The 18980-nt window shown below is 49.6% G+C and overlaps 1 protein-coding gene across 1 annotated transcript in view; it reads right to left on the bottom strand.

Moving 5' to 3' along the window:
- Positions 1 to 2342: 2342 nt before the first annotated feature.
- Positions 2343 to 18980, bottom strand: part of zer1 (zyg-11 related, cell cycle regulator) — a 42780-nt gene continuing 26142 nt past the window's right edge. The window contains exons 10-16 of the mRNA XM_085965276.1: positions 18625 to 18666; positions 16427 to 16546; positions 15491 to 15606; positions 13175 to 13363; positions 11977 to 12074; positions 9870 to 9972; positions 2343 to 3308 (exon numbers count right to left, since the gene is read on the bottom strand). Coding sequence (XP_085821402.1) covers positions 3251 to 3308; positions 9870 to 9972; positions 11977 to 12074; positions 13175 to 13363; positions 15491 to 15606; positions 16427 to 16546; positions 18625 to 18666 — 726 coding nt within the window. The 3' untranslated portion in view covers positions 2343 to 3250. The remainder of the gene's footprint in view (positions 3309 to 9869; positions 9973 to 11976; positions 12075 to 13174; positions 13364 to 15490; positions 15607 to 16426; positions 16547 to 18624; positions 18667 to 18980) is intronic.

The raw sequence follows: 18980 nt of genomic DNA, 5'->3' as shown, positions 1-18980 counted from the left end.
GGCTCTGCCCAATCTACTCCCCAGCTACATCGACCAAGAGGTCCCACAGCTCATTGCCTGGCTTGTGCAGAGTTAGTTGCTTTCAACCGGGGTACAATTGGCCTCAGTGCCTCTGGGCGGGAGAGGGAGGGGAGAAGGGAGGGGAGGGGAGAGATGAGCGGGGAGGGGAGAGGAGAGATGATAGATGTAAGGGGAGGGAAGGAAGGAGGAGGGGGGGAGGTGAGATGAGAGGGGGAGGTGAGATGAGAGGGGGAGGGGAGAGGGGAGGGGAGAGGAGAGATGTAAGGGGAGGGAAGGAGGGGAGGGGAGGGGAGAGAATAGATGTAAGGGGAGGGAAGGAGGGAGGAGAGAGGGGAGGGGAGGATAGATGTAAGGGGAGGGAAGGAGGGAGGAGGAGAGATGAGGGGAGGGGGAGAGGAGAGAATAGATGTAAGGGGAGGGAAGGAGGGAGGAGGAGAGATGAGAGTGGAGAGGATAGGGGAGGGGAGAGGAGAGAATAGATGTAAGGAGAGGGAAGGAGGGAGGAGAGGGGAGAGGATAGATGTAAGGGGAGGGAAGGAGGGAGGATGGAAGAGGAGAGATGAGAGGGGAGGGGGAGGGGAGTGGAGCAAAGAGGGAATTGAGCCATGGTCCCTGCACATAATCACTAAAAAGCTTGTGCCTGTCGACGAGGTGAGAACATGATTGGGCTTGGCTGTGTGGCTCTGCACAGCGCAATATCCTGCTGACGCCAGGTGCCTCTAGGTAGGGTAGGGTAGCGTACCATGAGGTTGAGATGCCCGTGTATCTGCCCTCCAGCAAGGGTCCGAGCCTTCAGCAGAGGAGGAGACGCAGCCCCTCCGCCTCTTGTGTAATTTCATGCTGCTCATGAACTGCTCTGCTCTACCCGTGCAGCTGTACAGCCCCCACTCTCACTGCCTGAAGGAACCCCAGGCCGAGTCCACTCTGATCCATTTTAGGTTCATGTCCTTTCTTTCGCTGTTAAGAAGCGAAGAACTTGTATTTGTATAGCGCCTTTCACGACCCCAGGACGTGGCAAAGGGTTTCACAGCCAATGAAGTAGAAAATGTTGTTTGCTGGGAACAGAAGTAGCCCCCCGGGGGAGGCCCGCGAGGGCAGCTTTTCCAGTGTAGCAGAGCTTTGCGCTGGTCAGATCCCACCCCGTCCCCAGCCCTCCGATTCAACCGAGAGCCAGGACCGTAGTATCAGGATGTATCCCGTTAGCCTGGAGTCTGGTCTGGAAATGACCCAGTGGATTATTTATTGAGGCAAAGGCAAGTTGAATAGGATACCCCCCCACCCCACTCTGGCCAATGAGACTCTGGGGAGTCTCCAGTTACGGGAGGTGCCCTAGTGCCTGACGGATTCCAACCTACAGCACACTCCACCACTGGTTTCCCCTGACTCTCAGGGCTGTAACCAGTAGCTTCCTGCCATTACCAGCCTCGTTACACAAGGACCCTCAGACTGCAGCCGTCCAGCTGTTTCCACATTGCCAATGGCCCTCTCGTTTGTGATTAGAACCGGTTATCTCGGGATACACTGCGCAGAAACAGAGCGAGTTTTATGTAAGAAACTACCAGGTCACTCAGTGCGACAAGAAGGAGCCCTGGTTCTGCACCGCGACTGGTCCGGAAGTGTGTAAAGCCCAGAAGCTGTGGCTCCAAGGATTGTATAAAGTGAAATTGCAACAGCTCCACGGTACGAGTTGGAGAGCAACAGAAACACAGCTGTGGGGTGGGGGACCTGTAATGGCAAGGGAAGCAAGCACAAGTGGTACTGAGGCTGGAGCTACCAGCCTGTTGTAGAATTTGACAACAGGCTTTCAATGTATCAAATTGACTGATCAAATTGGATCAAGAAGATTGTGAAATGACTTTGTGGGCAGGGGTGGTTAGGGGAAACTGGGGGGGGGGGGGTGAAAGGGAGGGCAGGTGACTGGGGACCAAACAAAAAGCACAGAGGTAAAAACAAACATCGCCTGACAATAGATCAATCAGCTAAGTATCACCAGCAGTCTTCAGTAACACACAGGTCTAAACCAATTACTTACACACTACAGCAACAGTCAGCGCGCACATCGCAGTCAGTTTAACTCTCTGCCTGGGCGGCACATCAGTCTCTCAACGGGAATAAACTCAGCTCTTTTGGACGATAGCAAAATACTGCAGTTGCTGGAAATCTGAAATAACAACAGAAAATGCTGGAAAAACTCAGCAGGCCAGGCAACATCCGTGGAGAGAGAAATAGAGTCAACGTTTCAGGTCGAAACCCTTTGTCAAGACTAAGGGTTTTGACCTGAAACGTTGACTCGATTTCTCTCTCCACGGATGTTGCCTGGCCTGCTGAGTTTTTCCAGCATTTTCTGCTGTTATTTCAGCTCTTTTGGGGCCGTGCCAATGTATTATTTCTGCAATCAAATATATCGAATTCATATCGCAGATCGCTATAGAGCTGGAGTGCTTGCAGCGCAAGGTCGCTCTGTCATTAAGGTTGAACGTTAACAAATCCCATTCAAGGAATCGGACACATACTGCACGTCCTGCTGATCTAGCCCGCCTGCTGGGCTTGTTACCGCATCACTAGCCGCAGATTAACAACTGAACAGCCAACGGCCCCAGCGCGTGTACAGTAACAGGTGCCTCAACAACAAATCATTTATTAATTATTCCGTTTGTCTTTTCCTTAAAAGTTTATAACCGTTGACATTTGATTAACTGGCACAGCCCGAGAGATTTCACAATCAAAATGTTTCAAGACAGACCATGGAAGCACAATTTGCAGAGACAGAGAGGAAGGAAGGAAGGACACAGACAGATAAGAGAGCGAGAGAGACGGAATAATAGGAGAGAGACAAGAGACGGTGAGAATGCCACGGATAGAGATGGAAAGCAAGGGAGGGAAAGTGAGAGAAAAAGAAAATGAGATTGAGAAAACAAGAATAGAGTGAAAGTAAGACAGAGAATAAAGAAAGTGAAAGGGGAGGGATAGAAAGAAAAAAAGCGAGAGAGGGAGAGAGAGAAAACGCTAAATCCTCATTCAATTAAAATGACGTGAATTAACATTTCCTTGTGCAACACCAAATGTTTCGCCTGCGTGTCATCTAACACAGTGTGTCACGCACAGAGGTTCCTCCCTACGATGCATCTGATGCATTGTCGTGTAGCGGGACAGAAGGTTCCTCAGCATTTACGCAGATGCCACGCTTGACAGCAAGTAGTGAGGGTTGGTGACGGCTCGTTCACAGCCTTTATCTGGATGTATCCATTCGCTCCTCTTTAAAGTTCTCGCAGAAACTGATGACCTGACTGTTGGATGAAGAAATAGAGTAACGGCGGCGGGCTTAAAACAGATTAGTAAACAGTCTCACTTGTACATTTAACAGTTTCTTTTCACAGAATCATAGAATGGTTACAGCACAGGAGGCCGCCATTTGGCCCGCCGAGCCTGTGCCGGCTCTCTGCAAGAGCACTTCAGCTAGTCCCACTCCCCGCCCTTTCCAGTAGTCCTGCAAATTTCTTTCCTTAAGATACTTATCCAACTCCCTTTTGAAAGCCGTGATTGAATCTGCCTCCACCACCCTTTCAGGCAGTGCATTCCAGATCCTAACCACTTGCTGTGTGTGGTAAACCACTGTTATACCTGTCTGTATGTGTATGTGTATTCCACTAGGTACAGGTCTGGACATGCCTCGGCTGACTCCTCCCACTATTCCAGGTATATAAGTGACTACCTCCCAGTCCCTTAGTATTCTGGACGGGTCGACCACTCGAGACTAGACCTTCATTCTTTAGTTAATAAAAGCCTGGTTGTTACTCGCTTAACCTCAGTCTTTTGAGTAATTGATGGCGCATCACTGTGTAAAGAAGTTTTTTCTTACGTCACCTTTGGTTCTTATGCCAATCCCCTTAAATCTGTATCCTCTGGTTCTTGACCATTCTGCCAATGGGAACAGTTTCTCTCTATCTACTCTGTCCAGACCCCTCATGATTTTGAACACCTCTATCAAATCTCCTCTCAATCTTCTCTGCTCCAAGGAGAACACCCTCAGCTTCTCCAGACTATCAACGCAACTGAAGTCCCTCATTCCTGGAATCATTCTCGTAAATCTTTTCTGCACCCTCTCGAAGGCCTTCACATCCTTCCTAAAGTGTGGTGCCCAGAATTGGACACAGTACTCCAGTTGGGACCGAACCAGTGTTTTATACAGGTTCATCATAATTTCCACACTTTTGTACTCTATACCTTGTAAGAAATAGCTGTTAGATTCAAAGATGGGTTTTAATTCTTAGAACAGAGACTGACAACAGGCAAGTGGAAAAAGAGAGCATAAATGCCAGCAAGGTCGAATGTCAAGCATCAAAAGACAAATAGAAGTGATAAGGGAATTGTAAAATGAAAGGAAACAGGGAGGATAGCACCTGCTAGATAACAAGGAGCCACGAAGCCATAAAATGCCCTTGAAGAAACTTGACAAAACATTCCTCAGAAAGATAAGAGGGAGGCCTTGTCAGTCATGCAGAAAGGGACGGTGAGGGATGCCTTCCCGCTTCACAATTGGACAATAGGATGGAGGATCAAATGAGTGACACCAGGTGATTACCAGCCCACCAAAATAACTATAAATATAGACAACCGAGAGAGGAAATCAGGCAGTCAGGGGCGAAGGCTTCTCCGAGGTAGCTACGGCCTAACACCTTGGTCAAGTTTAGCCTCTGAGGTGGCTGATGGCCTAACACCTCCAGCAGCTTGAGAAATAACCCAACAGAAGTGACCGCTGCAGCAGACTGCAGGAATCCACCGAATCCGAGACCACCGTACTGCCTCCTCATCTGTCCGGTCATGGCATTCCGATTCGGGAGTTGTAGATCACTCCGACCGTCACGGGTTGTATGTCTATTATACTCAGCTTAAACCATATGTAATACCTGATTATGCTTTAAAACTGTAGCTCTTTAATAAAAGCCTTACAACTTCTAAAGCCCCATTGGGTAATCTGTGTGAGCCTGTGATCCTAATCTTACATCCTCTATTTATGAACCATGGTGTGGAGATGCCGGAGTTGGACTGGGGTGGACAAATGTAAGAAATCACACAACACCAGGTTATAGTCCAACAGCTTCAGGCAGTCCTATCGCATCAGGCAACGGAACCCTGTGTGAGAACCTCTCTGGATATGTCGAGGGCATCCTGAAACCCATCGTACAGGGAACCCCCAGCTTCTGTCGCGACACTACAGACTTCTTACAGAAGCTCAGCACCCACGGACCAGTTGAACCAGGAACACTCCTCGCCACGATGGACGTCTCGGCACTCTACACCAGTATCCCCCACGATGACGGCATCGCTGCGACAGCCTCAGTACTCAACACCAACAACAGCCAATCTCCAGACGCCATCCTACAACTCATCCGCTTCATCCTTGACCACAATGTCTTCACCTTCGACAACCAGTTCTTTACCCAAACACACGGAACAGCCATGGGGACCAAATTCGCACCCCAATACGCAAACATCTTCATGCACAAGTTCGAGCAAGACTTCTTCGCTGCACAGGATCTCCAACCAACGCTATACACCAGATACATCGACGACATTTTCTTCCTATGGACCCACGGCGAAGAATCACTGAAAAGACTACACGATAACATCAACAAGTTCCATCCCACCATCAAACTCACCATGGACTACTCCTCAGAATCAGTCTCATTCCTGGACACACGAATCTCCATCAAAGACGGACACCTCAGCACTTCACTCTACCGCAAGCCCACGGACAACCTCACGATGCTTCACTTCTCCAGCTTCCACCCTAACCATGTTAAAGAAGCCATCCCCTATGGACAAGCCCTGCGAATACACAGGATCTGCTCAGACGAGGAGGAACGCGATGGACACCTACAGACACTGAAAGACGCCCTTGTAAGAACGGGATATGACGCTCGACTCGTCGATCAACAGTTCCGACGGGCCACAGCGAAAAATCGCATAGACCTCCTCAGAAGACAAACACGGGACACAACCAACAGAGTACCCTTCGTCGTCCAGTACTTCCCCGGAGCGGAGAAACTACGCCATGTTCTTCGCAGCCTTCAACATGTCATCGATGACGACGAACACCTCGCTAAGGCCATCCCCACGCCTCCACTACTCGCTTTCAAACAGCCGCCTAACCTCAAACAGACCATCGTTCGCAGCAAATTACCCAGCTTCCAGGAGAACAGCGACCACGACACCACACAACCCTGCCACAGCAACCTCTGCAAGACATGCCAGATCATCAACACAGATACCATCATCACACGTGAGGACACCACCCACCAGGTACATGGTACATACTCATGTGACTCGGCCAACGTTGTCTACCTCATACGTTGCAGGAAAGGATGCCCCGGAGCATGGTACATCGGCGAGACCATGCAGACACTGCGACAACGGATGAACGGACACCGCGCAACAATCACCAGGCAGGAGTGTTCCCTCCCAGTCGGGGAACACTTCAGCAGTCAAGGACATTCAGCCTCCGATCTTCGGGTAAGCATTCTCCAAGGTGGCCTTCGAGACACACGACAACGCAAAATCGTCGAGCAGAAACTGATAGCCAAGTTCCGCACCCATGAGGACGGCCTTAACCAAGATCTTGGGTTCATGTCACGCTACATGTAACCCCACCTGATGCAGGGTCATCCAGACTCGAGTCGACATTGGCTTGTTCTCTCTACACAGATGCGGCTGGACCTGCTGTGATTTCCAGCCAAAAAAAATGTTTTTTGTCTGTTTTTTTGTTTTTCATACAGACCCCAGCATCTGCAATATTTGACCCCTTGTGACCCCACCTCATTGTTCTTTGATGTAATGTTTCCCTGACTGACCTGTTTGGACACCATTCACACCTTTGACTGCTGTGATTATCTCTCTGCCGAGGTGTGATAAATGGCAGTTGGAAAGGTTACCTGTAAACATCTGACATGATTCTCTGACTGGATAAGCTGTGTCTTTATGCATTTCTCCACTTCACCTGAAGAAGGAGCAGCGCTCCGAAAGCTTGTGATTTCAAATAAAGCTGTTGGACTATAACCTGGTGTTGTGTGATTTCTTACATCTATTTATGAAGCCCAGGATCCCATAAGCCTTTTTAACTGCTTTCTCAACCTGCCCTGCCACCTTCAACGATTTGTGCACACATACCCTCAGGATTGGACCATTTAGATTATATGTCCTCTCCTTATTCTTTCTACCAAAATGTATTACTTCACACTTTTCTGCGTTAAATTTCATCTGCCACATGTCCGCCCATTTCACCAGCATGTCTATGTCTTCCTGAAGTCTCCTCCTCACTGTTCACTATACTTCCAAGTTTTGTGTCATCTGCAAATTTTGAAATTGTGCCCTGTACACCCACGTCCAAGTCATTAATATATATCAAGAAAAGCAGTGGTCCTAGAACCGACCCTGGGGAACACCACTGTATACCTTCCTCCAGTCCGAAAAACAACCGTTCACCACTACTCTCCGTTTCCCATCACTTAACCAATTCTGTATTCATGCTGCCACTGTCCTTTTTATTCCATGGCATTCGATAAGGTGTCACATAAAAGGTTATTACACAAATAAGGGCTTGTGGGGTTGGGGGTAATATAGTAGCATGGTGATGCGCTATCAATTACTCATAAAAGACTGAGAGTTAAGAGAGTAACTAAAGGCTTTTATTAACAAAAGAATGAAGGTCTGCCTCGAGTGGTCGACCGGCCCAGAAATACAAAGGGCTGGGGAGCAGTCACCTTTATACTAGGACTTGTGGGAGGAGTCAGCCGAGGCATGTCCAGGCATGTACACAGTGGAATACAAACAGTGGTTTACCACACATGGATAGAGGATTGGTTAACGGACAGAAAACAGAGAGTAGGGATAATCGGGTCTTTTTCAGGTTGGCAGGCTGTAACTAGTGGGGTGCCGCAAGGATCAGTATTGGGGCCTCAGCTATTTACAATCTATATTAATGACCTAGATGAAGGGACCGAGTGTAATGTATCCAAGTTTGCTGACGATACAAAGCTAGGTGGGACAGTAAGCTGTGAGGAGAACACAAAGATTCTGCAAAGGGATATAGATAGTCTAAGTGAGTGGGCAGTAAGGTGGCAGACAGAGTATAATGTAGGGAAATGTGAGGTTATTCACTTTGGCAGGAAGAATAGAAAAACAGAATATTTTTTAAATGGTGAGAAACTTTCAAATGTTGGTGTTGAGAGAGATTTGGGTGTCCTCGTGCAAGAAACACAGAAAGCTAACATGCAGGTACAGCAAGCAATAAGGAAGGCAAATGGCATGTTGGCCTTTATTGTAAGGGGGTTGGAGTATAACAGTAAGGAAGTCTTACTACAATTGTACAGGGCCTTGGTGAGACCACACCTGGGGTATTGTGCACAGTTTTGGTCTCCTTATCTAAGGAAGGATATACTTGCCTTGGAGGCGGTGCAACGAAGGTTCACTAGATTGATTCCTGGGATGAGAGGGTTGTCCTATGATGAGAGATTGTGTAGAATGGGCCAATACTCTCTGGAGTTTAGAAGAATGAGAGGCGATCTCATTGAAACATACAAGATTCTGAAGGGGATTGACAGGGTAGATGCTGAGAGGTTGTTTCCCCTGGCTGGAGAGTCTAGAATTAGGGGGCATAGTCTCAGGATAAGGAGTAGGCCATTTAAGACTGAGATGAGAAGGAATTTCTTCACTCAGAGGGTTGTGAATCTTTGGAATTCTCTGCCCCAGAGGGCTGTGAATGCTGAGTCTTTGAGTATATGCAAGGCTGAGATCGATAGATTTTTGGACTCATGGGGAATCGAGGGATATGGAGATCGGGCAAGAAAGTGGAGTTGAGGTCGATGATCAGCCATGATCTTACTGAATGGTGGAGCAGGCTTGAGGGACCGTATGGCCTACTCCTGCTCCTATTTTTTATGTTCTTATGTTAGGATATGGGGTTGGCCATTTAGGACTGAGATGAGGAGAAATTTCTTCACTCACAGGGTTTTGAATCTTTGGAATTCTCTACCTCAGAGAGCTGCCAACGCTTAGTCGTTGAGTATATTAAAGGCATAGATCGACAGATTTTTGGATATTAAGGAAATCGAGGGATATGGGGATCAGGCGGGGAAGTGGAGTTGAGGTCGAAGATCAGCCATGATCTTATTGAATGGCCAACCCCTGCTCCTATTTCTTATGTTCTTAATGGGACAACAGCAATAGGAACAGCCCTTTCCAAACCTGCAGGCCCGGGAAATTCAAATGGAACAAGCCAGTGAGGTGAGTAAGAAATATTCAACACAAACAGGACTGAGGTGCCTGGGCTTCGAGGGCTGGATTGCCAGGTACTGGGAGGCTGCCTGTAGCCCTAGGGCTGCAGCTTCAACTAGAATCTAGTCGGAATGTGACTGCCAATTTGTGGGTGGTTTTATGAGCAGTTTTATGAGCTTGCCCTCACTAGGAGTTTGGTTGTGACCAATGTTCCCTTTAATTTTTATTTGGCTGCGTGGCCCCTTTAAAGGGGCTGCTTGGTGCATTCAAAATACCGCGCATGCGAGGGTTTTCCCATTTAAAAGCTGGTGTGCCGGCTGCACGGGAGCTGCAGGGTGTTGCGCAGCCGCGCAGCTTAAACGGAACATTCGTTGCGACTCAAAACTGATTTGAGTTCGGATCCTAGGGAGAGATTTGACCCGTGAATCTGGGCCGGATTCAAACCCAGGCGCCAGAGGTGAAAGGATTGGACTGAAAGCCTGTCTGGCCCCCCTAGCCTCCCTACATGACCACCGGCTTAACGCTCTCTGAATGGGACATGTACATACAGTCGTGAGTTCGAGTGTTTCACGCACCTTGCCATCGCTTTGGTCTCCGGTCTAGCTGCGTCGCTCTTGATCACTCCCTTCAGCAGTGCGATTCCGTTCTCTTTTATCAGCAACGGGCAGTATTTCTCAGCTAAGGATTTAAACCATGAAACGGCAGGTTCACAAACGGCGTCAGCTCAGCTGCAAAGCTCGAAACAGCACTTAAACTTTAAACACGATATTTTACTTCCAGCCATAATTTAAAAAAAAATAATTTCTATAGTTCCTGCAAACCTGGTGCTTGAAATTCAACATCCAGGGGGTGAGAGTGCTGCGCAGTGGAATCTTTTCCCCTCTTCCTCACAGGGGCCTATCAGGGTCGGTAATAGTGCAGACCAAATTTCCCCAGCACAGGGTACTCTAGCGTTGGTGCTTGTGGTACTGAGCTGGTGACCCAGAGGCTGCCAGTTCAAATCTCACCACAGCAAGTTGTGAAATTGCCAGGAAAACTCCACTCGTGCCGGCACAGACACGATGGGCCAAATGGCCTCCTTCGGTGCTGAATCATTCTATGAATGCATTTCAGGGTAGGGACTCTGACACCCAACCTGGTCTGGCTTATGTGACTCCAGTCCACACTATGTGGTTAGCTCTTCAACAGCAACAACTTGCATTTATATAGCGCCTTTAACGTAGTAAAACGTCCCAAGGTGCTTCACAGAACCGTTATCAGACAACATTTGACACCGAGCCACATAAGGAGATATTAGGACAGGTGACCAAAAGCTGGGTCAAAGAGGTCGGTTTTAAGGAACTTCTTAAAGGAGGAGAGAGAGGCGGAGTGGTTTAGGGAGGGAATTCCAGAGCTTAGGGCCCCGGCAGCTGAAGGCACGGCTGACAATGGTGGAGCGATGAAAATCGGGGATGCTCAAGAGGCCAGAGTTGGAGGAGCGCAGAGATCTCGGAGGGGTGTGGGGCTGGAGGAGGTGACATAGATAGGGAGGGGCGAGGCCATGGAGGGATTTGAAAACAAGGATGAGAATTAGTGCTCTCTGAAGTATGGGGTTATGTTACTGGACTAGTAATCCAGAGGCTTGGAATAACAATCCAGAAAACATGAGTAAAAAGAAACACTTGCATTTCTCCAGCGCCTTTCACAACCTCAGGACGTCCCGAAGCATTTTACAGCCAATGAAGTACTTTTGAAGTGTAGTCACTGTTGTAATGTAGGAAACGCGGCAGCCAATTGCACACAGCAAGCTCCCACAAACAGCAAGGTGATAATGAGCAGATAATCTGTTTTAGTGATGTTGATTGAGGGATAAATATTGGTCCAGGACACTGGGGAGAACTCCCCTGCTCTTCTTCGAAATAGTGGCCGCAGGATCATTTAAGTCCACCTGAGAGAGCAGACGGGGCCTCGGATTAACGTCGCATCTGAAAGATGGCCCCTCCGACAGTGCAGCACTCCCTCAGTTTTGCACTGGGAGTGTCAGCTTGGATTTTTGTGCTCAAGTCTCTGCAGTAGTACTTGAACCCACAACCTTCTCACTCAGAGACGAGAGTGCAAACAACTGAATATTTATCCCTCAATCAACATCACAAAAGCAGATTATCTGGTCATTTATCTCATTGCTGTTTGTGAGAGCTTGCTGTGCACAAATTGGCTGCTGCGTTTCCTACATTACAACAGTGACTACACTTCAAGAAGTACTTATTGGCTGTAAAGCACTTTGGGACGTCCGGTGGTCATGAAAGGCGCTGGAAAAATGTAAGTCTTTCTTTAACTCAGCATGGATCGGGGCATTGAATCTTGGATCCTCCTGGTCATTTGGACTCAGTACCACACAGTGAGCCCCAGGGAAAGAGTTAGTCTCCAGTCAGATATTCATGAAGCGACACAGAGGGTGAATGAGCAGGAGTCTGCATAAGGGAGGGATAAGAGAAATTGAAATGACAAAATATTGGAGGCATGATCTGGTCTGAAGGGCAGTATTACTGAACAGGGTTAACAGATTGATGCATTGTCCTGTCAATCACAGGCTCACTGAAGCAGCGACAGGCTTGGCCTGTATGTTGTTGCTCAGCCTGTCCTCTGCCAGGACCATGTGCTGAATGTTACAGATTAAGAGGGTCATTACTCTCCGGTACTTACGATAGACAGACGTGAGGTTAAACAGTGCCCATGTTGCCCAGTGCTGGCTAACGGGAGCCACTCGCTGAGGGAGAAGGCGCAGGATTGGCTCAAATGACCTGCAGAGAGGAAGGAATCCACAGCTCAAACTGTCCACTGTGCTCAGAGTACTCTGTCACTGGCCAAATCGTCCCGCCGCTGGCCAAATCGCCCCGCCGCTGGCCAAATCGCCCCTCCCCTGGCCAAATCTCCCCGCCACTGGCCAAACCTCCCCGCCACTGGCCAAACCTCCCCGCCATTGGCCAAACCTCCCCTCCACTGGCCAAATCTCCCCGCCACTGGTCAAATCTCCCCGCCACTGGTCAAATCTCCCCGTCACTGGTCAAATCTCCCCGCCCCTGGTCAAATCTCCCCTCCCCTGGCCAAATCTCCCCGCCACTGGCCAAATCTCCCCGCCACTGGCCAAATCTCCCCTCCACTGGCCAAATCTCCCCTCCACTGGTCAAGTCTCCTCTCCACTGGTCAAGTCTCCCCGCCACTGGTCAAGTCTCCCCGCCACTGGTCAAGTCTCCCCGCCACTGGTCAAATCTCCCCGCCACTGGTCAAATCTCCCCGCCACTGGTCAAATCTCCCCGCCACTGGTCAAATCTCCCCGCCACTGGTCAAATCTCCCCGCCACTGGTCAAATCTCCCCGCCACTGGCCAAATCTCCCCTCCACTGGTCAAATCTCCCCTCCACTGGTCAAATCTCCCCTCCACTGGTCAAATCTCCCCTCCACTGGTCAAATCTCCCCTCCACTGGTCAAATCTCCCCGCCACTGGTCAAATCTCCCCGCCACTGGTCAAATCTCCCCGCCACTGGTCAAATCTCCCCTCCACTGGTCAAATCTCCCCTCCACTGGTCAAATCTCCCCTCCACTGGTCAAATCTCCCCTCCACTGGTCAAATCTCCCCTCCACTGGTCAAATCTCCCCTCCACTGGTCAAATCTCCCCGCCACTGGTCAAATCTCCCCGCCACTAGTCAAATCTCCCCGCCACTGGTCAAATCTCCCCTCCACTGGTCAAATCTCCCCTCCACTGGTCAAATCTCCCCTCCACTGGTCAAAACACTCCGCCACTGGACAAATCACCCCGCCATTGGACAAAACAACTCAAAGCCCAAATCACACCCGCCATAGCCCAGGACACCCTGCCACAGTGAATGATTCCCCTTCTCACCTGTAATTAATGTTTCTTCTTGAATTTTCATCCCAGCTGGAGATGGCTCGCCACATTCGATCCATCACTTCCACACGCCGAGGCTCTGCGATAGCCCAGGCCTCGTCCCCATCGAATATGATGTGAGACAGAACGCCGCAGGCATTGTAGGACACCTCGATCCCATCCGCGTTGCTTTCTAAGAGACGACTGTAAGAGAAACATGGGATAAAATGCTAGTGGGGAGGGGGGGTAATACTGGACTTTCCGTTATAAATGTGGACATTTCTTACTGCAAAATGTGGTCACGAGATACACTTTGTAGATAGATCCACGGACAAATGTAACAGAGCATTTTCAGTGCAATTTATAATGGAGTAAAATGACGCAGAACGAGCCACCGTCAGACACAGTTCACTGAAAGTCACTGTTAGCAGCGCCTGGAACATGAGACTAGTTAAAGGGAAAGGAAAATTGAGGGGATGCTTTTTGTTCTATGTTTTCCCCGCTTCTATAGAAGAAAATAATCCCCTTATTCAAATTTCATAGAATGATACAGCACAGAAGGAGGCCATTCGGCCCATCGTGCCTGTGCCGGCTCTTTGAAAGAGCTCTCCAATTAGTCCCACTCCCCTGCTCTTTCCCCACAGCCCTGCAAATTTCTTCTTTTCAACTATATATCCAATTCCCTTTTGAAAGTCACTATTGAATCTGCTTCCACTGTCCTTTCAGGCAGCGCGTTCCAGATCACAACTCGCCGCGTAAAGAAAGTTCTCCTCATCTCCCTCCTGGATTTTTTGCCAATCACCTTAAATCTGTGTCCTCTGGTTACTGACCCACCCACCAGTGGAAACAGTTTCTCCTTATTTACTCTTATCAAAACCCCTCATGATTTTTAACGCTTCTAACAAATCTCCTCTTAACCTTCTCTTCTCTAAGGAGAACGATCCCAGTTTCTCCACATAACTGAAGTCCCTCATCCCTGGTACCATTCTGGTAAATCTCCTCTCCAAGGTCTTGACATCCTTCCTAAAGTGTGGGGCCCAGAATTTCTTTGACGTTTCTGTTGGGGGTGATTTTGACTTTGTGCGATAGTGTGATACGGCTGATTGTGAATCAGCAGCCCGTTTTACATCTTTCCCCGTTTTTATTCCCATCAAGAGAGGGGTGTAGAATTGCTGTGAAACAGGTTTGAAGTAATTATAGGATTCAGCCAGAGCTTGTGGTTCACCATGTGCCTAGCACAATCTGTGCGGTATTTCCCATGTTTAGTGGTACCGAGGTTTGTGGTTGACCTTCACTGGGAGGTGTTTTTGTTGAGGTAGTCGCAACATTAAACGACACTTACACCGAGGACAAGTGATTTGTTATCACTCACAACCGGGTATTTTCACTGCCTCCGAGACGGTTTACACATGATTGTGATACCGAGCCAACAAAACCGCACTTGGTTAACATAGGAACAGGAGGAGGCCATTCAGCCCCTCGAGCCTGTTCCGCCATTCAATTAGAGCATGGCTGATCTGTATCTTAACTCCGTCTACCCACTGACATGAATCAGTCATTCATGAAAGAAAGACTTATGAAATAATACTGAGCAGCCTACGGGTGGCAGTGTCCAGGGAGAATATAAATACTCGGGCACGGGCCCAGCTTGCGCAGGACATTCTTAACAGAAACTAGTGAAGGACACAACTAGACCTCCATGTTGTAAAACAGTTGATTAAAGCTTTGTTTAACGCTTAGACCAAGTGCCTAGTAGTTTTCTTACGTCACCCGCCTTGGTTCCGTAACTCTTAATACCCTTACTCAACAAAAATCTATCAATCTCAGTTTTGAAATTTTCAATTGACCCCCCCAGCCTGAACAGGTGGTTGGGGTGCGGGGGGTTCCAGATTTCCACTACCCTTTGTGTGAAGAAGTGCTTCCTGACATCATCCCTGAATGCTCCAGCTCCAATTTTAAGAATGTGCCCCCTTGTTCTGGACTCCCCCACCAGAGGAAGTAGTTTCGCTCCCTATCAACTCCTTTAATCATCTTAAAACACCTCACCCCTTAATCTTCGATAGTCAAGGGAATACAAGCCTAGTCTGTGCAACCTGGCCTCGTAATTTAACCCTTTTAGCCCTGGTATCATTCTGGTGAATCTGCGCTGCTCCCCCTCCAAGGCCAATAGATCCTTGGGTCAATTTAACCTAAACCGCCTGGCAGGTAGCTGACGGGATTGGATCGGGAATGGAAATTCAAATGGGGCGCAGGTGTAAAACAGGCGGCTGATTTCTTCATGTACAGGTCATTTGTTCCAACTATTCCAAAGAGATTTCTGCAGACACCGACCTGAAGACACTGATAAACTGTGTGGTCATCAGGTGTGGCCGTAGCTGTTTGACTTCAGCGACGTTTCCCAGCAGTCCCAGCATGTTCCGGTGTAATTCTTGCTTTCCTTGGAATTCCTAGGATTAAGGGAGGATAAAGGAATGAACAGGAGAGAAAAGAAAAACAGGATGCAGTGTACGGATAATCAGAGTGTTCAGGGGAGCTCTAACCTGTTCCCGCAGCCTGAACCAACAACATCTGGACTGCCACATCCTGTACCATCTACAAGATGCACTGCAGCAACTCACCAAGGCTTCTTTGGCAGCACCTCCCAAACCCGCAACCTCTACCACCTAGAAGGACAAGGGCAGCAGGCGCCTGGGAACACCACCACCTCCAAGTCACACACCATCCTGACTTGGAAATATATCGGCCGTTCCTTCATCGTCGCTGGGTCAAAATCCTGGAACTCGCTCCCTAACAGCAATGTGGGAGCACCTACACCACCGGGACTGCAGCGGTTCAAGAAGGCGGCTCACCACCAACTTCTCAAGGGCAATTAGGGATGGGCAATAAATGCCAGCCTTGCCCGCGACGCCCACATCCCAGGAACGAATGAAAAAAAACTGGGCTGCCACATCCTGCATCAAAAGCAGCTGGGCTCCCACAGCCAATCACAGCTGGGCTCCCACAGCCTGCAGCCAATCACAGCTGGGCTCCCACAGCCTGCAGCCAATCACAGCTGGGCTCCCACAGCCTGCAGCCAATCACAGCCGGGCTACCACATCTTACAGATAGTGAAAACCGTAGAGGACACCACCAGCCATGTCTTACTATCCAACTCACCGCGGTAGCAGCCATGACTAGAGAGAGACATGACAATTAAATGATTATTTTTTTCCTAAATGTATACTGTACCTGTAAGAGCAGGGACACATGCTCCAAGGAGAAACTTACGTTCAAACACTCGAGGAACAGCTTCATTCCATTGCAGTTTAGGAACATCTCGCAGTTATCGGGAGTCTCATCTGTGATGTTCCACAACGCACTCCATGAAAACTCCATAACCTGATCGCACTGCCCAGCAAAAGAAAGAGGGGGGACAGGGGGATATGTTAGTGCTTTTCACTCAACATCTAGCATACAGCCGCACTGAACAATGCGTTAGATGGACCAGTATAGGACAGAAATAAAAGCAAAACACTGCGGATGCTGGAAATCTTCGATAAAAACAGAAAATGCTGGAAACACTCAGCAGGTCAGGCAGCACCTGTGGAGAGAGAAACAGAGTTAACGTTTCAGCTCGATGACCTTTCGTCAGAATCCCATGCGAAACGTTAACTCGGTTTCTCTCTCCACAGATGCTGCCTGACCTGCTGAGTGTTTCCAGCAGTTTCTGCTTTTAGGACAGGAACGAACAGGTTACTTATGATTTGAGTACTGGACTCGGGAAGTGAAAGCGAAATAAAATCATCGATAAAACATACTGGAAACAATTCTTCTGCCCCCAAATTTCTCCCGAATTTGTGATCGAGTTCCATGCCAAAGTGGCATGTGACCCTGGACAGTAGGGGGGAGAAATTGGGTGAGTAGCGCCACCTGTTAGCGCCTAAAGAGGCAGTCAGTGGCTGTAGCGCCACTGGCTGCGTCTCCGGCGATATTCAGTAGGGGCGCTAATGGTGGCGTTAGGCATTTGCGCTGCGCCGCCACCGATGACGTCATCGGTGTGCGCAGCGCCCCATTCGCGATATTTGGTAGCGAACGCCGCAGTTGCGCCACTTGCTACCCGCGCCCGGTTCACAGGGCCTTACTGTGCCGGCAGCGGCGCAAGTTAAGGTGGAGGTGCGGGGCGGCCGCTTTTTCGGCGGCCGCCTGCCAGCACCTCCGTCCCCGGCCTCCTAACCACCCCCCCCGCGGCATTGCCGGCTGTTTCCCGAGAGCCCGGCACTTCTCCTTGGTGCCGGGCTCATTTGCCGGCACTCGCGATCGGGGATCGCGCTGTTGCAGGCACCTCCCCCTTAACAGTGGGAGGAAGGCCTGCAGTACCGCAGCGTGCCGTGCCGCAGCATGTGGCGCTGCGGCACGTTGCGCTGCGATAATCAGTTTCAGCGCCCTAAGAGGGACGTGGAGCGCCTCAAGCCTCGCCCCGTCTCCCTCGAGGGGCAATGAAACTGAATTTCTGGCGATCGGTATCACTCCAATCGCTGCGCTAAATCCTGCGCTCAGGCGACTTTTGCGCCACTTTGGCGCCCCAACCCAATTTCTAGGCCTAAGTGTCAACTGCGGGGAGGGGGATAGCAGCTGAGGCCCGTCCTGCCTTCATCCAATTTTTGCCCACAAGTGTCCATTTTCCAGTGGGAATCAGGAGCAGGGACACTGGGCAATTCCCCCACCCCCCTCACTAGCTCTGGGATGCCGAGGTCAATTGTATCATCTGAACTACTGGCCACAGCTCAGGTCAGCTACCACCATGCAATCTGGGAAATGAACTTGCGACCTTCTGGTCTGCCTGGCTTACAGGTGAGCTCGATGGTGCCTTTACCCGCGAGGCCAGCGCTGGATAGCCCGCCCATGCTCATGTTCCAGGCTCACAGGTGAAGATCGGCCACATGGGGCCCAGATACTGAAGGACTGGCAGTGCCCATGGAACCCTGGGTTAACTGCCAGCACCTTCCGGAGAGGAGGGGAGAACAAGGGGGGGTGGAAGAGAGAGAAAGAACACAACTTTCAGCCGTGGCTCTCTCTCTCGGCTGTGAGCCAGAAGGTCATGGGTTCAGGCCCAACTCCAGAGACTTGAGCACAAAATCTAGGCTGACTCTCCAGTGTGGTACTGGGGGAGTGCAGCACTGTTGGAGGTGCCGTCTTTTGGATGAAACCCCGTCTGCCCTCTCAGGTGAAAGAATCCCATGGCCACTATTTCGAAGAAGAGCAGGGGCATTCTCCTCTGTGTCCCGGACAATATTGATCCCTCAACAAACATCATTAAAACAGATTATCTGACCATAGCATGTGGGATCTTGCTGTGCGCACATTATCTGCTGCGTTTCCTACACTACAACAGTGACTATGCTTCGTAAGTACTTCATTGGCTGTAAAGCGCTTTGGGATGTCCTGAGCCGCTATAGAAATGCGTCTTTAACTGTTCTTTAACTTACCACTTTGTCCGCCAGTTTCTTCTGAATCAACTTCAACATTGTCTGGAACAAGACACAGATTAAAAAAGGTCAGCGATACAGTCTAGGAGGTCTGATGTAAAACAGATCTGCACACATGCATCTCATTCTACGTTCTACTGAGAAGCAGATATTACTGCAGATGTTCTACAACAAACCCCCCCCCCCCGCCCGCCCACTGTTGAACAGGTCTGACCACTGGGAGCGTCCAATACAATTACTGCACAAACAGCCTGCAGAAAGCGGCGAAAAGCTGCTTCAACGGAGGCTGATCCCTAGTGAGCGAGTTATGAAGAATAAACGGGTCTTTTTCCGAGTGGCAGGCAGTGACTAGTGGG

Source organism: Somniosus microcephalus, chromosome 23 (genome assembly GCF_052327205.1).
Source record: "Somniosus microcephalus isolate GS21.2 chromosome 23, FLI_Smic_1.0, whole genome shotgun sequence".
NCBI lineage: Eukaryota > Metazoa > Chordata > Chondrichthyes > Squaliformes > Somniosidae > Somniosus > Somniosus microcephalus.
The sequence above is the reverse complement of the archived record's forward strand: the minus strand, read 5'-3'. Positions and strand labels throughout refer to the sequence as shown.